At 41.0% G+C, this 20,067-nt stretch overlaps 1 protein-coding gene across 1 annotated transcript in view; it reads right to left on the reverse strand.

Moving 5' to 3' along the window:
• Positions 1–20,067, reverse strand: part of SORCS3 (sortilin related VPS10 domain containing receptor 3) — a 279,339-nt gene that overhangs the window by 60,790 nt on the left and 198,482 nt on the right. Inside the window, exons 8-11 of the mRNA XM_051619113.1 lie at positions 7,510–7,599; positions 5,280–5,459; positions 3,381–3,527; positions 2,548–2,650 (exon numbers count right to left, since the gene is read on the reverse strand). Of these exons, the coding sequence (XP_051475073.1) occupies positions 2,548–2,650; positions 3,381–3,527; positions 5,280–5,459; positions 7,510–7,599 (520 nt within the window). The remainder of the gene's footprint in view (positions 1–2,547; positions 2,651–3,380; positions 3,528–5,279; positions 5,460–7,509; positions 7,600–20,067) is intronic.

The raw sequence follows: 20,067 nt of genomic DNA on the forward strand, positions 1-20,067 counted from the left end.
TTGGAAAGCCTCCCAAAGATAATGAGCCACAGCTACCATATTGTGATCAAAAGTATGGCTTCTTTATTAAAAGCCCATTAATTCTTTATCCCATGAGTCACTCTTCTACCCTCCATATGAAGTTATTTTAAAAGCAGGTATAATTTCCATGGAAAACAGCAAAAGGAGAGGTGGCAGTCTGCACATCTGTAGCATCAACAAGAGCATAATAAAAACACACTAATGAAAATGTTAATTGAATTTCTGACATTCAGTGTTGGAAAATTAGAAATTAAACCCCAGGTGTGGGTTGACACTCTCCTGTCACTAAAATGGAATCCAGCTAGCCACATTGTTCTGACAATGCTGCTTCAAAAAATAAAGTTTCTGGCTCAGGGATGCAGGACAGTTCAAGAAAGGCTTTTCCATTGGTGCTCCAAATGTAGGAAATGCAACACTGCCCATCACCTAACCTTCTTCCCTGACAGTAGCCTGCAGTGAACAACCATGTAGAAAGAGAGTCTATAGGGACATCCAGGTTCACATGGATAAATCTACCAGTCCAAAGGTCTGTTTAGCTCACTGTCTCATCCTGAGTGGAAGTCCTCAAAAATTAGAAACTGGCTTAAAGGCAGATGTGAAAGTTTTCTATCCTCATATTTTAAATATTGAAACGGGAAAAACAACTTTCCAAACGGATTTCCAGGTTGTAGAAAGGAAAGAGAGTAAAAAGGTGAGATTATGTCTGTTTTTCTCTGCAAACCTGTTACATTATTTTATTCATTCTCTCCATCCAGTCTCTTCCAGATACACGGATTCAAACTCTATCAAACACAACAAACTCCTAAACAAGTCAAGAGGATTTGGCAGCTGTACAACTAGATACTAAAACATAACTCTTCCCTTTGCAAGAATCTAACCTGCGCCCTCCCTCACATCAAGAGTCTGAGTTTTCCATCACTGCTGGAAATGTACCAGTTTAAATCAAAGAGTAAGACAGAGCTTGAGCAGCCAGTGCCTGTGAGAGTAAGCTGCAATGCTTATCCTGCAACATTCTCCAGCATGGTGAGATGTTCCTGCTGTGAAACTGGTTAGTGGAAACAGATGTGTGTATTCCCATCAGGTTAAGATTTTTATTGTACCAAGCAGTAAAACAGAAATTATATTCTGACTTTTAAAGGTTAATTGTTAGTCTGCGAAAGCATTCATCCCATGCACTGGCAGCTTGAAAAGAACTTCATTTACTAACAATTTAAACCAATGTCTGGAATCTCACTGTCCTGCTGCCTCTATTTGCTTACTAAAAGGTTAAAGAATAAAGACTCTGCAAACACAGCACCATGAGTAGGGCTTGCTCCCAAGCATCCATCTAGCAAGTGTCAGGAGTGATGACTCCACTTGGCTACGCATAGGAAGATCTGGAGGTTTAAAAAATCATCTCGCTCAGTTTTTCCTGCATCAGTGAATTGGAAATCACATGGTGTTTCCCTTGGTGAGCTATAAATGTCATTAAGGGAACCTGTCACTCAGGTTCTGGCTTAGTCTGTCAGACACATGGAAGCACAGAAGGACATGAGAATGGAAATGGCTGGTAGAAACAGTGTAAATTCATATAGGCAATATGCTAACTTGACACACTTGCAAGTCACTGCTAGGCTGAACAAGACAAAAGAGATAAAATGAGCCTTAGAAAGAATGGGTAAGACTTAAGTTATTTGGCTGTATTTGAGCATATGTAGGAGCCTCCCTGTGAAAAGACAGGAAGGCCCACATTCTTCACAGGCCAGCTTTCAAGACCACCAGCCATTCAGAAAGAATTTTCTTAGCCCAGCAGCTCCCGAAGAGCTATGGGAGTTCTGAGTGTTGTTGGTAGCCCCATCCACCCTGATTAGGTTGCATGCTGTGTGCACACAGGACCTGTACTGTTTGCCAGATTAATTACAGTGGGTCAGCCCTTGCCATCCTGAAGCATTGTAGCAGGTCACCATTAAAACACTGCAACCTGCCAAAGCCCTGTTGTGCAGAACAACCCACAATAACAACAACCCATGCAATGTTTACATGCTGCTAGTCTTGGAGCAGTGCACTGCTGAAAGTAGGGGCCACACACAAGAAGACAGGCACTCATGTAGTCCGGGCTTCTTCTGATGTGACAACTCTGTGTTTGCTACTCAGAAGGTGGAATGTATTGACACCTCCCAGGAGTGCAGCCATGATTATAGGCCCTATTCTCATTCATCCTAACTCAAACAAAGGGGTAGACACCTACATCAGTGGTTGTAATGAAGTCAAATTAGAGGAGTCAGAAATGCCAGTCAGTAACGACCCCTTGCAGATTTGAGCTTAGACCTGCATGGGTTATTGCAAAGCAACAAACACCTGACAAGCATTATCTCTTTTGAAGTTAGGGATCACATGTCTCCCACAGCAAATGATAATTAGTTAATATGAATTAGCTCAGCACTTGCTGAAACAGATGAAAGCTTTTATACCAACAGGAAAGATCTTGTATACTCTCAGGCATCCAATGAGCAACAGAGGAGCGGTAAGAAGCACTTATGTTCTTACCTGTTGCCACCAGCAGCCCAGGAACTGTCTCTTTGCTGGAAATGCTTCCTGAAGTGTACGGATTCTCTGAGAGTTGCAGATGTAAGTGCAATGAGCAAAAGGGCTGTTGAGAAGAAACAAACAAAAGGCAGAAGCTTTAATACGCAACAAGTTAAATATCAGAGGAACCCCTGGCAACTGCACACAGATGCTCTGATCCTACTGAAAATGACCTCTCTTGTTCTTAGCACTGTTACAAATATGTATTTGTACATATTTGTACAATATTACAAAAAGCATATGTTCATTTTCTAAATAAGCATCATGAAAGTGGCTGAGAGCACCAGAAGTAGGAAAGCTGCATTACAATCAATCATTTCTGCATTTGTTTTACCAACAATCTGACCTAGAGCATTTTTCCCAGAAACTTTCTTATTCTGACTTAAGTTTCATAAAAAAGGAAGAAGAAATATGGCCAGAATTTCCCCTCAAAATCTACGAAGCTATAGAAAAAGAAGTCTACTTGATTCAAGTAATGCTCAGCAGGTCAAGAGAAAAAAAACAGGGAGACAGATTAACCAGTGAAACTTCAGACAAATACCACTCTTTTGAAAGACAGAGGCTACAGCCTACTATAAAATGGCTTTTCACTGAATGCTGTCGAACTATGGCACTAAACCAAATACAACACTCTTGTCTGTAAACTGCGCCCTCTTTTGGAGTACCCTGATTTTGCAGTTCTCAGATTGGCAAGAATTTCTCCTACCCAGTTTCTCTGGATGTTGTTAGCCCAGTGACTAAAACACGGAGCTCTGAAGCAGTCAGTTGTGCTTTGGAAAAAGTCTGCCACTCACCAGCTGGCAAACTACAGGATTCCCTCTTAGATTAGTGTCCGGTGCCTGCAGCAAACGCCAGTCTCTGCCCTTGTTGTAGGTAATGAAAGTCTTGATTTGGTCATCTATCTTCCTGTTAGCCAGGAATATGCCTTTGATCCCTGCTACCTAGGAAAAATTGAGAGAGATGAAAAAATACATCGGAAGAACAGGCCAAATGTAAGGCCCATCTGAGCACTTTCAGAAGTGGAAAGTCTCTGGAAAAGCAATAGAGTTATCTCAATCCAGCCTTGGAAGACAGTGAATAGTGTTACAGGTAAATCTCACTGATTCCTGCACAGCTGAAAGGCCTTGTGCAGTCTCTTTCTCTGGAAGAAAAAGAAAAGACGTTCACAGAGCAAATCGCTAGGAAACAGCCCACTTCTGGATTTCCTTGAGTGCCTGCAGACATGCTGATGATGAGCTTGAAGGTACAGCATGCACTGTGTCACACATGAGCTCTGTGAACCTGGAGATGTGGTCTGCCCTACTCCCTCTCCTGATTGCCATTACATGGTAGACAGCAGGTCACATCAGAAGCACTGTGGGGTCTTTTTGTGTTAGCCTTTCTTTTCCTTTTACACAAAACATGGAAATACTGAATATGCAAACTTGATTTCTTCACTTTCCTTCCATTCACAAATTCTGTCAAAATCAACCCAGCTGTTTCAAATGTTTTGATTTTTATCTTTATCATCAGAACCCATTCCAATAGAACATGACCAAAATGTCCCCACAAAGATTTTTTGTTGAGTCTGGTCTCTGTTGTACAGCTCTGAAAGTGAGAAAGGAGGAAGGAACTGGCCACAAATCTCCAACTTTGTGACTACTCTAAAAGCCCCTTAGTGACATGGCCTTTTGAATGGTTCTGAAAATCTCCATCTGCATTTAGCAGTGAAGAGTCTATGAAGCACAGCTGGGGAATACAGAGTTTGCCAAGGAGATGATGCACGTTTATTTTAGCTGGTTCATCACAATAAAGAAATACTTTTTTTTTCAGAGGCAATAAAATGTATTTAACTAGATGAAAATGAAACACAAAGTCTGTCCTTTATACTGATCCATACATTTTCAATTTTTTTTCTCATTACCTTGAACTATCTGTAATTTTATAAACAAATTGATGATGTTGTTAAATGGACATTATTCTAGCAGAAATAAACAAATGTATAATCCTAACTTCTCTATGGAACAGCAAACACATTTCTCCATGTAACAGCAGAACTGTGCCAAGTCAGCCTGCAGCCATTACTATTAGTTTACCAATTAGTCATTTTTCACTGGCAAAGCACTGAGCCCTGAATCTCAGCATCCAATGAATAATGACAGATCAAAATCAGAATGCTCTGAGAAAACCAGGAACTGAAACAACTGCTCTGAATGGACAGCTGCTGGCCAAGGCTGAAAGGCCTAGCAGAAGAATGAGAATGGAAGACAATTCAGGGTAGAAGTTATCCAACTGTTATCTCTGGGCAAATGGCACCTGTAAACTTTTACTTATAATTCATAATCTGCTCAGAGTTCACAAAGGTGGAAATCATATTCCCTACCTACAAGCAGGTGTCTGTAGCTGTTCAAGGTGACAAATGGTGTTTTGAGTCCTTTTCTACATGTCCCCATTAGGATGAGAGGGATAATGGTTTTCCCTTTTGGAAATGGCACATAGCTAACCAGTCATTGACTTGAAAGCAACCAGTTGTCATGCCTATAGCAGAATGCACTGCATCTATTTCCTCATGAGCTGGCTCAGCATCAGATCCAGCAAACGTCTCTGGGTTGATCCCCCAAAAAATGAAGATCCTGGAAGGCTGGTAAGAGCTTTACACTGTCTTGAACTAGCAAGCGGTGGCTGTTCTTTGCAGGGCGACCTTTACTACATACCTCATAAAGGTCAATGATGATATTTCCCTCCAGTCCCCGACTGCTTTTCACGTTTTCCAAGGCCAGGGTGAAGTACACCCCTCGGGTGTCTGAGATATACAGGTTGTATGTATCGTTCTGGTTCCACTCCTGAACGGCTGCAAACACCTGATTCTCATCTGTGCTGACAATATGCATGTCCTGTTAAAAGAAGACAAAAGGCCTACTATGGAGAATCTCTGTATTTCTTTGCCCTTTGGGACATGTAGTAATTACCATTACTTATGAAAGAATGGAGATGGAGCATGAATTATAGGTATGTTAAACAATTTTCTGTTAGAGCAAGCCAATATATTACCACCATTGTGACTTTCCTGCATTTCATTTTTTTTAATGATCACCAGCTGGGCAAAGGGTTTTTGCTTTCTTCATTTTTGGTAGCTTCAAGGAATTGAATCCAGTTTCATTTTTTATTTATAAATTTGAAAGTCAGTTTTATCACTCATTGAAGATTCATAGCCTTAGAGCCTGGAGTCCTCATGGTCACTAAGTGTGGTGTAGCACCAGACTAAAAGCAGTGACAATTTCTATCCCCACGGATGGAATTAACGGAGTTGTGCTTCCAACTGGTAAAGAACCAGTTTCAAAAAACCTGGGAGTTTACATTTATTTGAAGCTGAGGTATAGGGATCAGTTTAAGCTAATGTTCGTAGTGATTTTTAATAACATTTCTATTGATAGTTTTTCTGACGTCTATTATCCCACTATATACAGGCTATCAAGTAATCCACCCACTAACCTCTTTTGGATTTCTGCTGCTGACCAAGATATGAATGACCAGGACGGGTTTCGCCATTTAGTTTTAATATCAAAGAGATTTGACAGTGTATTTTCTCTGTATTCTTATAAAGCAGGTTCATGGGAAATGTCTGCCACGGGGGCGATGAATATTGAAGTACTCCATCGCTGCCACTGTTGTTGAACAAACTAACACTGGTTCAGCTACAAGCAAAATCACTGCGGTTATGTGGGACTTCATTTATCTATTTGAATCTATTTTAAATTTCCCCAGAGTGCCAAGGAGCCTTGATTAATTTCTTGCACTGCTTCTGCAGGAAGAAACCATAAGTCTGAAGTCTCCCAAAGGATGGAGTGACCCGATTTTGGGGAATATTATCTGGGGAAAGATCAGTTCAGTATTCCATCCTGCCTAGGAGGCAACTTCATCTTCTGTGTGAGGTATCATGGTGAAAAGTTGGGGTTGATTAGATGGAGGTATTTCTAATAGACCTAACATAGCCTATCAGCATGGGATGGGTAGAAAAATCATTTGAGGACTTAATTGTGTCCCAATGAGTGTAATCAGTGGGAGGTTTGCCATTTTCCTCAATGAAGGAAGACTGAATCAGGAAGGTTATACTTGAATAACTTCTAATTCCTTAAAAATAAGTATATATCCAACATATTCCAGCAGTGTGAAAATAAAGCAAATCATCCAATGACTTCAGTCTGTTTTGACCAGTTGCAGTGTAGATGTTGCATTACCCTGTTGCCAGCCTCACATATGTGCAACTCCAGCAGAGTTCATTAATCTACAGCTGACAGGATAGTTATTACTGTACAGCAAAAATATTCTAGTGACTAAGGGCAGCATAAACAAGCCTCCTTTACAGGGTTAGAAGACTTCGCCATGACACTTAGTTTAAAAGGACCTTCAATTTTTAAATTACAAAACTACCCCTAGACTATTCACTAATTCAAACCAGGGCCACCAACAAATCTGTCTTATAACACAACAGCAATCTGTGACAGCATCAATCAATAAAGCAGGACATTCATAAGGCAGTAATTCTCTCTATCCACTTGTCTTTCTAATGAGGGGTAGCTTTCAAGGCCAACCTGCAAGGGGGGAGCATAAATAATGTTCTTCTGAAAAACTGCAGCAGGGTTTCCAAAAGTTGGTGTGTGGTCAAACATCCTGAATTCCACACCACCATCATAGAAACAAAATGGTTTCTGAGGTACCTCTTCATTCCCATTTGCAACTTACAGAGGAAAAAAATTGTTCTTCCTGAAACACTCATTAATCAAAGGCAAGGAGAGCTAAAGATCCCAAATCTGTACTTAAGAAAGATCATTCAATTAGCACAACAAATGGAGATTCCCAGAGATGAATCCCACTGAGGTGCTTCACCACTGGGCAGGTTGCACTACTCAAGATGCTACTTGTGTTCATAAAAAGTGTACTCACCTTAGGAAGAGAGTATTTGGGCAATTTAATCTGTGCAAAAGGCTCCCGTCTGTATGACACATAGTAATTTGCTCTTCCACCAGCTGTCACCTGTGGAAACACCAAAGACAGTGAGTGATGACCCTTCCAAGACACCCTATGCTGACACCTCTAAGAAGGTTTGACAACCTTTCTTTCAGATATCTTTTCTATGACCTATGGACTATGAGATATCTTTTCTATGACAACTGTTCCCAAACGCATATGTACAACTCCAAAGAATTCCCAGTCTAGAGAGGAGTGGAGCATTATTTATTTAAGCGGTGCTACTGAAGCTTCAATTTTGTCTCTCATGTTTCAAATTCAAGCATGAATTTAACATTTAAGGAAAAAGGAAAAAGTAGGTACAAAGTTTAAGGTCTTGAGTGGAAGAAACAACATCTGGTTTCATCACATGGTTCCAGCACCACTGCCTTCGCCAAGTCACTTAAAGTCCCTGTAATTCTGTTCCTCTCCTGTAAGAAGGAGCTAATGCATCTTGTCTTCGCTGCTTCTCAGCCTTGTCTGTTTACACTACAAAAACATAGAATCATCATCAAGGTTGGAAAATACCTTCAAGATCATCAAGTCCAACAACCCCACTAAACCTTCTGAAACACCATGTCCACCCATTTTTTTCACACTTCCATGGACAGGGCCTCCACCATCTCCCTGGGCAGCCTGTTCCAATGCCTTACCACTCTTTTTGTGAAGAAATTTTACCCAATATCCAATCAGAACCTTCCCTGGTGCAACTTGACCCAAATTTCCTCTTGTCCTATCACTAGTTCCTAGGGAGAAGAGGTCAACACCTGCCTCACCACAACCTCCTTTCAGGTAGTTGTAGAGAGCAATGAGGTCTCCCCTCAGCCTCCTCTTCTCCAGGTTGAATAGCCCCAGCTCCCTCAGCCTCTCCTCATAATACCTGTTCTCCAGGCCCCTAATCAACCTAGCTGCCCTTCTCTGCATGCTCTCTAGCACCTCAATGTCCTTCCTATGCTGCAGTGCCCAAAACTGCACACAGTGCTCAAGGTGTGGCCTCACCAAGGCAGGATCACCTCCTCGGTCCTGATGGTCACACTATTTCTGATGCAGGCCAGGATGGTGTCGGCCTTCTTGGCCACCTGGGCACACTGTTGGCTCATGTTCAGCCAGTTGTCAATCAGCAACCCCAGATCCCTTTTTGCTGGGCAGCTGTCCATCCACTCCTCCCAAGCCTGTAGTGCTGCCGAGGGTTGTTGTGGCCGAACCGCAGGACCTGACATTTGGCCTTATTGAAACTCATACAATTGGCCTTGTCCCATCAATCCAGCCTGTCCAGATCCCTCTGCAGACCTCCCCTACCCTCAAGCAGATCAACACTCCCACTCAACTTAGTGTCATCTGCAAACTTACTGAGGTGCACTCTACTCCCTCATCCAAGTCATCAGTAAAGATATTAAACAGGAGCAGCCCCAGCACTGAGCCCTGGGGAACACCACTCCTGACCGGCCGCCAACTGGATTTAAGTCCATTGAACACAACTCTTTGGACCTGGCCATCCAATCAGTTTTTCATGCAGCAAAGCGTGTGCACATCCAAACCACGAGCAGCCCCCTTCTCTTGGAGAATACTGTGGGAAACCTTGTCAAAGGCCTTGCTGAAGGCAAGGTACATCCACAGGCCTTCCCTTGTTCAATAAGTGGGTCACCCTGTCATAGAAGGAAATGAGTTAGTCAAACAGGACCTGCCCTTCATGAACCCATGCTGACTGGGCCTGGTCACCTGGTTGTTCTGCATGTACTGCATAATGGTACTCAGGATGATCTGCTCCATCAGTTTCCCTTGTACTGGAGTCAGACTAACAGGCCTGGATCATCCTTCTGTCCTTATATATGGCGGTTACATTGGCTGATTTCCAATCTGCTGGTACCTCCCCAGGCAGCCAGGATAAATGATGGAAAGAAACTCCCCTGGGGCCAAGGTTTTCTTCCAACAACATTTTACAGTGACTAACAGCAGAGATCCACACTAACACTGTTTAATGCAAACAGTAAATGCAATGAACGTGCTCCTGGAAAGCTGGAGTTAAGCTCTTACATGCTCCTAGTCACTATAAAACTCGTTTCTCTGAAATCATACTGTTGCTGAACAAGGATTTGGGGGGGGGGTGGGAATTGACAGACATCCAAAACTGCCATTTTATGGACTGAATGAGCTGCAAAGGCTACACATAAATGCCACGTATCAATGAGATCTAGCCCTGATAATTTGTAAAGTATGGGATTTTAAACCTGTCACTAGTCACTTAGTCTTGCTGTGGGTGTTCTTTCTGGCACCATATCAGGCATGGCTACAACAGGGCTTAGAGTGGTGAATTTCTTCTGCTGTTTTGGCAGTCACGCAAGTTTTAAGACAAAACACAAAGCACTTCTCTATTACATAGGATGTTATTTGTTGGCTTCTCAAGCTTCCAATAAAGCTAACAGAAAGGTCCTAGATTCTATCCTGGATATCTGTCCTTTTATCTGACATTGATACGTCAGAATATTGCTATAGCATCAATTACACTCTCAGTAATGATACCACCTCTAGATAGTGGCTTTCTTCCCTAGAACAACTATCATTCAAAGGACACAATATTACTGGTCATGAAATTTGATTTCTAATCAACTCAAGATAAGGCTTTTTTTTCTATTGATAGTTTGAAGAACTGGAAAGAAAGGTTCAGAAACAGGACTTATACACTAGGCTTCTGCACTAAGACTTTTTACTTGTAAATTTATCACAGCTGCATTTAGTGCTCCCAGAAGAAAAAAAGCCACTACCATTATACCACACATTGTCTAAGGAAGCAGAAAAATAACCCACAAACTCTATACATACAACATATAGCCAAAGTCAAGGGGAAACAGACAGAAAAAGTGATTTGCCTGGCATCTCAGGACAAGGGAGTGGCAGAGACAGGAGAGAACATAAGTCAATTGGTTCTCACTTCATGCGCTGTGCACTGGCACAGTAGCATTTCAGCTTCCTGCTCTCCAGCTGTGAGGATAGTGAAAGGGCTGTGAGTCCACAATCACTAAGTTAATCATACCAAGTGCAGCAATATCAAACAGTGACCAAATTCCCACTCCGTGCCAAGACAGGATCTACTCCAAGTCAGACACACTCAAAAATTTTTACATAGGTTTGGGGCTTTATTTCACTGCAAACTGGTGCCTAGAGATTTGTTTGTTTGGATTTTTTGTTTGTTTAAGGCAGAAAGGTAGGATTCAAAAACCATTCCTGTTCACTGTGCATTAGCTAAACCCCCTTCCTGTCCTCTACCTGGACTAGGTCACCTTGACAAAGGTTTCGAAATAGCAATCTGTGGTGTTTCTGAGCCAGTTAATAGGAAGCCACCCACAATTATGTTGGCTGAAGTTGCATGAAGCTTTTCCCAGCCAGGACCTCATCTTTGCATGATTTACATGGATGGTTACAACAGTTCCAAAAAATTATCAAGACTTTATTAAAGTTTTGGCAAGCACTGTGGTAGAGAATGAATTTTGGAAAGCCCAACTTAATTTATTTTGATGAACTTTTCATTTTCCTATAAGCAAACTCTCCAACATTGTAAATCCCAGAGATTATGATAGTGTTTTGCCCTCTAATGCCTCCTTTTAGCTCACATTTGATGAATGTTGCCCAATTATTTGCTGTGAGCTCATCTGTCATGCTCCGTACAGAATTAGCTGGGTTTGTCTTTTTACTCCTCCTTTGCTAATGACCAGTTAGTTAATCTGTTTTTCTGGATTTCTATTTTATGTGTTTAATTGGGCTTCTAGCCAGTGGAAATGATTCCTTTGTACAAATGTATTTGTCCTTAACCACATCCGTCTTTCCTAATCCGTGTTCTTTCTTCTTCCCTCCACTCATCACTTACTGCTCTGTAATACTTCCACATTTTTTCACACAGACTGCAGTGTACCAGGCTTCCTTATCATCTTCCTGGCTAGCCACTGCTGGGACCTGTAATTTCCAATGGAAGGCAGGTATGGCTGTAAAAAACACGGAGCTACTAAATCTCTGAAACTGCTCTGGGCTAAGCAAGAACCCACCTGCCTCCTGCTGCTTGAAGAACATGCTGAAAGCCTAAATGAACATTCACTGATGCTGACAATGAAACACCATGTGCTAAATGCATAGCCTCAGCAGGGAAACAGTGACAGTGTGCAGGTAGTGGACTCTTCCTAAGCTAAGAGCTAAAATGGAACAGAGGGCTCTTTTCTACATTGTTTATCAGCCTGGGTGGTCTACCATGATAACTATCACTTGTCCTGCACAGTTATTGGAACAGGTCATCTATGTTTTACAATACTGAAAATGTTCAAAATAAAAGAGAACTGGAAATAACAGAGACCAGCCCACAGTCACCAGACATGTTTAGACATTTGTGACTCCTGTAATTTACCTCCCACTTCAACCATAGCAAATGGTGACTCACTCCATTACAGAACCAAATTTTAAATTTCCTTGTACATAGTAAGTACCTGATAATATCTGGTTGATGTTATTTTCAATAAACCCCTCACTTTTTTTCTGAGGTGGCTTCCTCTGTTTATAGATTCTCTCCTTTCCAGTAATGTAAAATTAGTTGGTAGAAGTCAAAAGTTGAGAAATACCATATCAGGATTATAATGACATCCTGGATCTGTGTTTTCGACCTCCACAGGACACCCTAGCATCCCTCCTTGCTCCTTTAACTTTAGTTACCCTTTCTCCTTCTTGTGGACATAAAATCTCCAAAATCAAATTGTGGATTAAAGCATGGAGGAGTGACTATAAGTTAAGCAGACAGGCTGCTCCACTCATACGTTTAGCGAGGGATTTTGGTGTTCTTTAGAATCAGCTGCTATTCAGGATTGAAAAGTTGTGCCTCTTCTTCCAAATCTAACCCCAATGCCAGTAACAAGAGATGCAGAAGATGAGGAAGAACACATCTACATGAGCTGAGCATAATGTTCTTTATTCTTGATTACCCACCATGGCCAGGACAAACTATCTTCCAGATATTTCTGTGTACTGAGATTCACCACTGCCCCAGCATAAATCACATCATGACAGGTACCACCTGACTTGTCTCCCTGTGGTTTTCATCAATATCACACCTTCTGCACAGTCATTAAAGCAATATGCAATGGCTTGAGTGTAAGAAGATACATGTCTCTGTGCTGCAGACACAGTGGATTAGTGTTCCTATGCACAAGCTTCCTGGTAAATTCAGCAGGCTTTGAAATCATGGCACTTTTTAGAGTGCCTGACCCATCCATGAAAATTTGCTAAGACAAAGGAGCATTTATTATACTGCCTCAGTCCCTGTTCACTTTCCTCTCTTCTCAGAGCTCTCATGGGCACAGCCATAGGACAGTATAATCCTGACTGAAAATACTGGATTTGTTTTAAAAGTAACTCCTGTAGAAAATGTGCACAGTTACACCAAAACAGGAGCCACGTGAGAGCTGCAAATGCGCATTGCCCACACAGAAAACAACTTAAGAGAGAAGCACATTCAATTCAACACTAAATCTCTTTTGAAGCATTGCAGAGGAAACATATGAGTCTGCCAAGGTAATCCTTAACATCTTTAGCTGCAGACACTGCTAATAAATCAGACAACATGAAGGGAGATGAGAGAGTGACAAAAGAAAGCACAGCACAAAAAGCCCTAGAAATAAAATGTAAATAACTAAATAAAGGAAAACATTAATTATTTTTTATCAACAGATACTTCAAGGTCTAAATCTGACACCTGGCACAGCAAATATGAAACAGTGCTAGAAATGGATGAAAAGCACCCAGCAGTAAATAGGAAAGTAGCTGACTACTTATTGCCTGTCTTGCTTTAAGAAGAGATTTTAAGAAGCATCTGGGATGTGCTTTCTTTCATCTGTATGGATTGGTTTCCCCACTGGAGTGTTGTCCAGTGATTTAAATAGTGGAAAGAGAAGATCAGATGTTGCAGGCATTATTCACCAGTTAAACAGGTGTAATCATGTTCATCATTTAAACGTCTTCATCCTATTAGTTTCATAATAAGCTTTTAATGATTTCTTCAATAAAAGACTCAAAGACCAAACCCAACAAGTTGGAGAGTGCTCCATTGTCCCGCCAAGCCGTTTTCTCTACCATCTTTTGCAAAGATAAAAATCAATCGTAGCTAAGCAGGGTGAAGTTAAAAATAAATTGCCTAGATTGATTTCTGTTAAGACCTTTGGCTCCTAGTTTAAAAATGGAGGAAAGAAATTTATATTTGAACATGGTGTATTTAGCTTTTATTAAAATAAAGAGAAGGCTCTAGACTAGGAAATAAAAGTTTAATTTCTCCCCTCCTATCTTGTTTCACTGCTGAGAAGTTTTACAATAAATTAAACAAAAACAACAACAAAAAAGAAAAACCAACAAAAAAACCCCAACAATTAATCTCAAACTTTTTTCCTTTCTTTATTCCTGGGGAAATTTTCTACTTATTGAAGTTATTAAATTGACAGCTGGAAAACTGAAGTCAGGCATTTCTATGAACTGGCATAATCTCAGCTATGGCGGCTGGTTGAAGTCTACTCACCTGGTAACTGACTTTGATTCAGCAAATATGCTCACTTAGCCTAGTAATACCCTATAAACTTTAAACATAAGCACCTCCAAGTTTTTCTAAACAACCACAGTTGAAAACAGTAAAAGTAATAAACTGCTTCTCTAAGCTAAGATTAGACGTATTTCGCTTATGAAATTAGGAACTTCCCCCCCCCTCTATCCAGATGAATGAACCTTAAAGAGAAATGTCCTCCCATTCAAGTTCTAAAGCTATAAATGAAAAATATTTTTCTTTTCACTGACCCTAAAAAAAAAATTTCTCATAAATATATCCAATTTGAGAAAAATGGGATTTGATTCAAAGTAGACAAAAATTTAAAAAGGCATTTCCTGAAAAAGCCAGTTTTTTATAAAACCACTTCAGTTGAAATTTTTGGACACACTGAGAAGACTCCAGTGATCCAAAAAGGCCCATATTATCCATAGGTGCTATAAGAACCTAGCAGTGATTGTGGGTGAACACTGACATCATCGTATGTTTTAAGGCGACTTTCTGATGCAAAAGAAGACTAAATTGGTTCAATAGCTTTTGGCGGAAGCGCTGGCTCCTTTGAGGCAGAGGAATTATTCAGATGTGTATTGTAAGAGTCCCACTTGTCTGCACCACACAACATCTGGAGAAATTCTGGGTTTGCTCGTTGTCAATCCTGCCATTGAGCAGGCTGAGATGCTGCCCTGCTGTGAAATTCTCTGAATTAAGCAGAAGTCTTCTAAGTTCAAAATTACTTCAGAGGGTGAAGGAGAGCCCAACACATGATCAGTATCAAAGAGAAGCATTTTGACTTCAACTTTTCTCTTCCCACATGGAATTCCTGCCATCTATAAGAACTGCAGGTGCTCCCATACTGCTGCATATGCAAGCTGCAAGTAACCGCCAACATCCCCTGCTCCTAAATGGCAACACCACAGGCCCCATCTCATTCAGGAGGATTATAAACCACAGCAAAGACTCTCTCTTCCCAGCTCCCTCACGCTGCTTTATTCCTTCATCACATCAACCTCAAAAGCACTGGGTCAACCTCCAGAGCAGCTTACTTTTTTGGACATGGGACCATCATATGTCCCAGGACAACCTGAAGAAATGCGGAGTCAAGAAAGAGCTGTGCAGTTTCCAGAGACTGAATCAAAAAGGAAGTGGCATAAAAAACTGCCAAGGGAGCTTCCCAAGAGGCAAAATGGCAGGTGGGTGCATGTGAGAGAGAAGACCCTCTTTTGAATTTCAGCGTGCAATTAAACACTTTGATAAATTATGGCATGTGAACAGAAAAGGGAAGTGCTACCCATGTTCTCACTTTAAAGGCCTTCAAAAATGAGAATGTACTGCCTCTTAGCATACCTCTTTGGTTAATGGTTCCCATTTAAAGTGTAAATGGAGCAGTGTCTGAAGCAAAGACCAAACCCTTTTTCATTCAGAACCTGCAGGAGTCATTCTTTGTCCTTATAAAGTGAGATCACTGGCCAGAGGCAGATCTGAGAGTGTTCATCTCCAAAGGAGTTTGTTTGGCCTGCTAGAGAAAACAGACATTCCCAAATTCAAACTAGATATCAGCTTCTCAACCTCAGAGGACCCTTCCATGCCCAGTAGTTTTGTCACCGCCATGGAAAGTGCTGAAAGTCTGATTGACTTTGGCTGCACTCTGTTGGGATAGCACAGTCTGCACCATCCCAGAGAAAAATAAAGACACAAATAACAATCAAGATAGGTATTGATTGCCCATCCACACATCTCTACACTGACTTACAGCTAGTTCAAATTAAAAAGGCCAAAGGTACCCTCAGGGTATCCAAGCATTGACAGAGAGAGAAGCTTCAGGGAGGAATGGGGAGAGTGTTAACTGGATGCTGAACTACGCTGGTATGACCTCTGGGAGAAAAGCCAGACACTGAAGGCTTTACACAAGGAAAACACAACAAAATTAATAGAGGGAGGAAACATTTTATGAGCCCTACATCTGTAGCTGGGGGAAAAAGAGGGACGACAATTTTCTGAGACCAGATCCTTCCTCAAGTCCCAAAAGTGAGTATGCCCAAAAAGCTTAGTTATGCCTTTTCTAACTCCATCAATTCCAATCTCATAAAAATTACTACCTCTCCTTGTAAACTTTGTCTCACATCCTTTGGCTACCAGCACTATTAACAGCAGTACTGCCAGCACTCGTCATACCACACACATTTTTAAGAGTTTCATCATTATTATTGTCCATCTCCTGATACCTACGGTTCTGTGTGAAAATACAGTTCTTAATGGGTCTGCACCAGTGTGTTGGTAATGTCATTAGTCCAGTCTAACAGCCAGGCCCATCCAACATGGAACTCCAGGCATGCAGCAGAAACATTGAACTACTGCACTTGGTATAGCCTGCACATAACCTTTGGGTAACTGGGAAGGACTACTTTAACTTGGCAATAATTATCTCCCTATGGCAGCTGTAGGTCTGTCCACAAGAGTGTTGCTTTCTGCAGAAACCACTGTCCTAGAGCAAAGCTGATTTCCAGTGAATGCACTGCTGTATTCATGCTGCCTGAGGAGTTGCCAAATCAGCAACACTGTACTGAAATTTTTTGGCCCATATTCTCCTCACTCCCACAACAGGTGATGACATTTGCTCATTCTTTCTTGCATTTTCAGTGGAAAGTTTTAATCTGTTGGCAAGGAAACCTACACAGATCTTTCCGGCTCTTGTCTTTAGTTTAAAAGAACTGAGTAGCACTGATGTTATTTGTTTACTTATGGCAGAATAACAAGTTTTTATCCCAACAAAGCTTTCTCACTCAAAACAAAACTTCCTTAAAAATAATCCCCATTTTCATGGAACTATGTTGCATTTTAGACTCTTCAGCAACCTGACCAATTCCATTAGAAAACCTTATATAAGACTTGCTTGAAAAATATTTTCCCCAGAATTGCCCCCCTGATTTATTTTTACTATAGAAATCCTCCAAAATATCAATAGACTAGATTCATACATAAAACAAAAGACTCTCCCTGACCTCTGAGTTCTGTAATATAAGCTCTGCACATGAGAATACCACAGCAGTTCAGGTAGTTGTCAGGAAGGCAAACTTTATAGGAAGTTGCAGGTTCTCTCTGCACCTCAATTTAGAAAGTGGTACTATGTCAGTAGGGAGAACTCAAAGGCACAGATAGGGAAGGGTAAAGTACAGCTAGAGAGAATAGCACATTACAGCTGCAGAGAAAGTATCGGCTCCACCACTGCACAGCTATAGAATTGAATACAACTGACACTGACCTTAATGGCAATGTTGCTCATTAAAGTAGCTCCTTCTTGGTACAGTAAATAAATTCAGACTTGTTCCAAGTTTTTTTCACAAATAAATTGCCTGCTTTGCAAGGTGTGTGACGTATTAGCCATGAAAGAAGATGATGCTACTGGCTCCTGGCTACAACAGGGCAATCCTATGAACTGAATGAAAACTTACAGACACAAATGAGAGCAGGACTTTCTCTTCATGTATCAATTTATGCAGAATTATCCAATCTTAGTGATGTGCTAGGAATCCCTAAATAACTATGGAGCAATCAAATTAAAAAGTCAATCAATAAATTCAGAGTGATCACCTACTGTTTTATGTATAAGAATTCTTCCTGCTCTCTCTTAGTAGCTATTTCTTCGTTACCTTTTACATTTTTCATCATGTGCTATGTTATTTATCTCCTTTGCCTGGGAACTAGTGCCAGTCTTTTCAAACTCTCTTCATGTGAAAGTTTTTTCAAGTATAGAACCATTCTCATTTTCTTTCTTTGCACTGCAATTCCAAAAAATCCTTTCAGAAATGCACAACAGCGTTCCACATGATAAGGAATCATTGATTTATAATGGCACTATAACATTTCCCATATTCATCTTTCCCCTATCCATTAGGCACCACATTAGCACGTTTGCTTTGAGTGCACAGATGCACAGGTTAATGTTTCCCAAGTATCTTACACTACAGACCTGTTCATCAGTTTGAGTAGAATGGATTTTCACTGGTAAATAACTCTATGCAGATAATCCAAAATGTTGATATGAATAGCTGGGATTCATTTTCCATAATTTAAGCTATCAAAAAGTTAGAGGTCTTCTCTAAGCTGCACTTAGGCTCCTTCAGATATTAATAAGAAAGGTGTATTCAGAGAGAGACCTATCTCATCCTGCAACAGGCACAACAGAAGATAAATTGTCTCTGGTTTTGATTTCTCCACTCACTTTATGGGAACACAGACTCCTGGTTTATACAAAAAACCCAACTCTTTTCATGTCAAAAGTTAAAAGAAATGGGTTTCTCTCTCTACTCCAAGACATTCCTTCATATTTGTTCCAACACAAACAGAACTCATGCACCCACCCTTTACGCAGCTATTAAGACTCACCAGGTTGTTAACATTTAATTTGATATTTATTTATTCATTCATCTCTGTCTAATATTTGAAATTCAAAAGAGCTGGGTCCTGTATTTCTGTCCAAGATTATCCAGACAGAATGATATACATGAGACATTGCACACAGTCAATCAGACACATCCCATAATAGGCAGCTACATCACAAGGCTTGTGAGACTAATACGTCCAGGACATATCAGCACTCCTACATATGTACCGAGCAAACACCGTGTAGCCCAGCGACCATACGCTGGACACGGTGGATTTAACACACCTTCAGCTCAGAATGGTGAGTGCTTTGAATCTGAAGTGTTTGCATGTTACTCGAGTACTACATGGACTCAAATCCATGCCCAGTTTCTGCAGCCACTCACAACAGGCTGCTGAACAGCCAGAAATCCTGCATGTTTCAAAAAAAGAGGGAAAGTGATGGACAGCCCGTGGAATGGAGAGTCCCCTGCCCAAAGCAGCAGAAATCTTCTTAATATTTTTTTAGAAATGTGAGCATATAGTTTTCACTTCAAACACTCAAGCTATAATAAAACATTGCTAAGGATATTCAAGGAAATTGAAATATTACATATACACATATTTACACATACACAAATCCTTTTTAAACTTGAAGCAATTAGCAACTATTAGCTTGAGCCACATACTACTAATTTGAGGCAGAGGAATGTGCACATCAGGCTGATGTCCTCACTGCAAGCACAAATTTCTAAACAGATGAGAAATGTCTGCAAGGTCTCATGCTAGCCATAAAGAATTAGATGTTCCACAATACCCTCAGCCACAGGCATAAAACACCAGATTAAAAGCACCTCTCCAATATACTCCTTGGAGAGTATAGTATTTATTGATTGGAAAGCTACTGCCTCTTATCAAATAATGACTTACAAAGTTGCAAAGGTTACATACTTAGAGTATTCTAGCAGCAGGTATCCTTGTGATGCCAAAGGAAGCAGCAGCAGGCTGGGTTTCGTGAGGAAGTGAAGGGAGCTCTGGCTCCCATAGCAATTGTTCACTTCCAGAGCAACAGACTCCCCTACTCACAGGAGAACTCCTCTGCCAACAATATTCAAACGCATGCAGCTTCCACATATCCCAGGTCATATACACCCAGTTCTCCACCATATCCCAGCACAGAATTATCGCCTTCCCACTTAAACTGCCTTTTCTAAGAGCAATTTCACAATAAAGAGAGCAGAACTCCCTTACAACTTGGATGCATTCAAAAAAATATTCCCCAAGAAAGTAAAACAGGAGCTTCACGTAACCCAGTCTTACTCAAAAAGGGAAGCATATGTTTCTTCTCTGCCACCTGGATCCAAGCCCCATGTCATCTCATTCCTCCTTTTCAGCATTGCTGACAAGCAGTTAACATCACCGTATCTGGTATCTGTAATCTCTGTCTCCTGAGCTTCCTACAACCTGCAATCACCACAGCCTGACGCCCAGTTTTCACCTAAATGGCAGATCTTCAGCAAGTGTTCTTTCATACCATCCTATTCATTCTCACACTTCCACGGGTATGAAATGGG

Source organism: Apus apus, chromosome 4 (assembly GCF_020740795.1).
Source record: "Apus apus isolate bApuApu2 chromosome 4, bApuApu2.pri.cur, whole genome shotgun sequence".
Taxonomy (NCBI): domain Eukaryota; kingdom Metazoa; phylum Chordata; class Aves; order Apodiformes; family Apodidae; genus Apus; species Apus apus.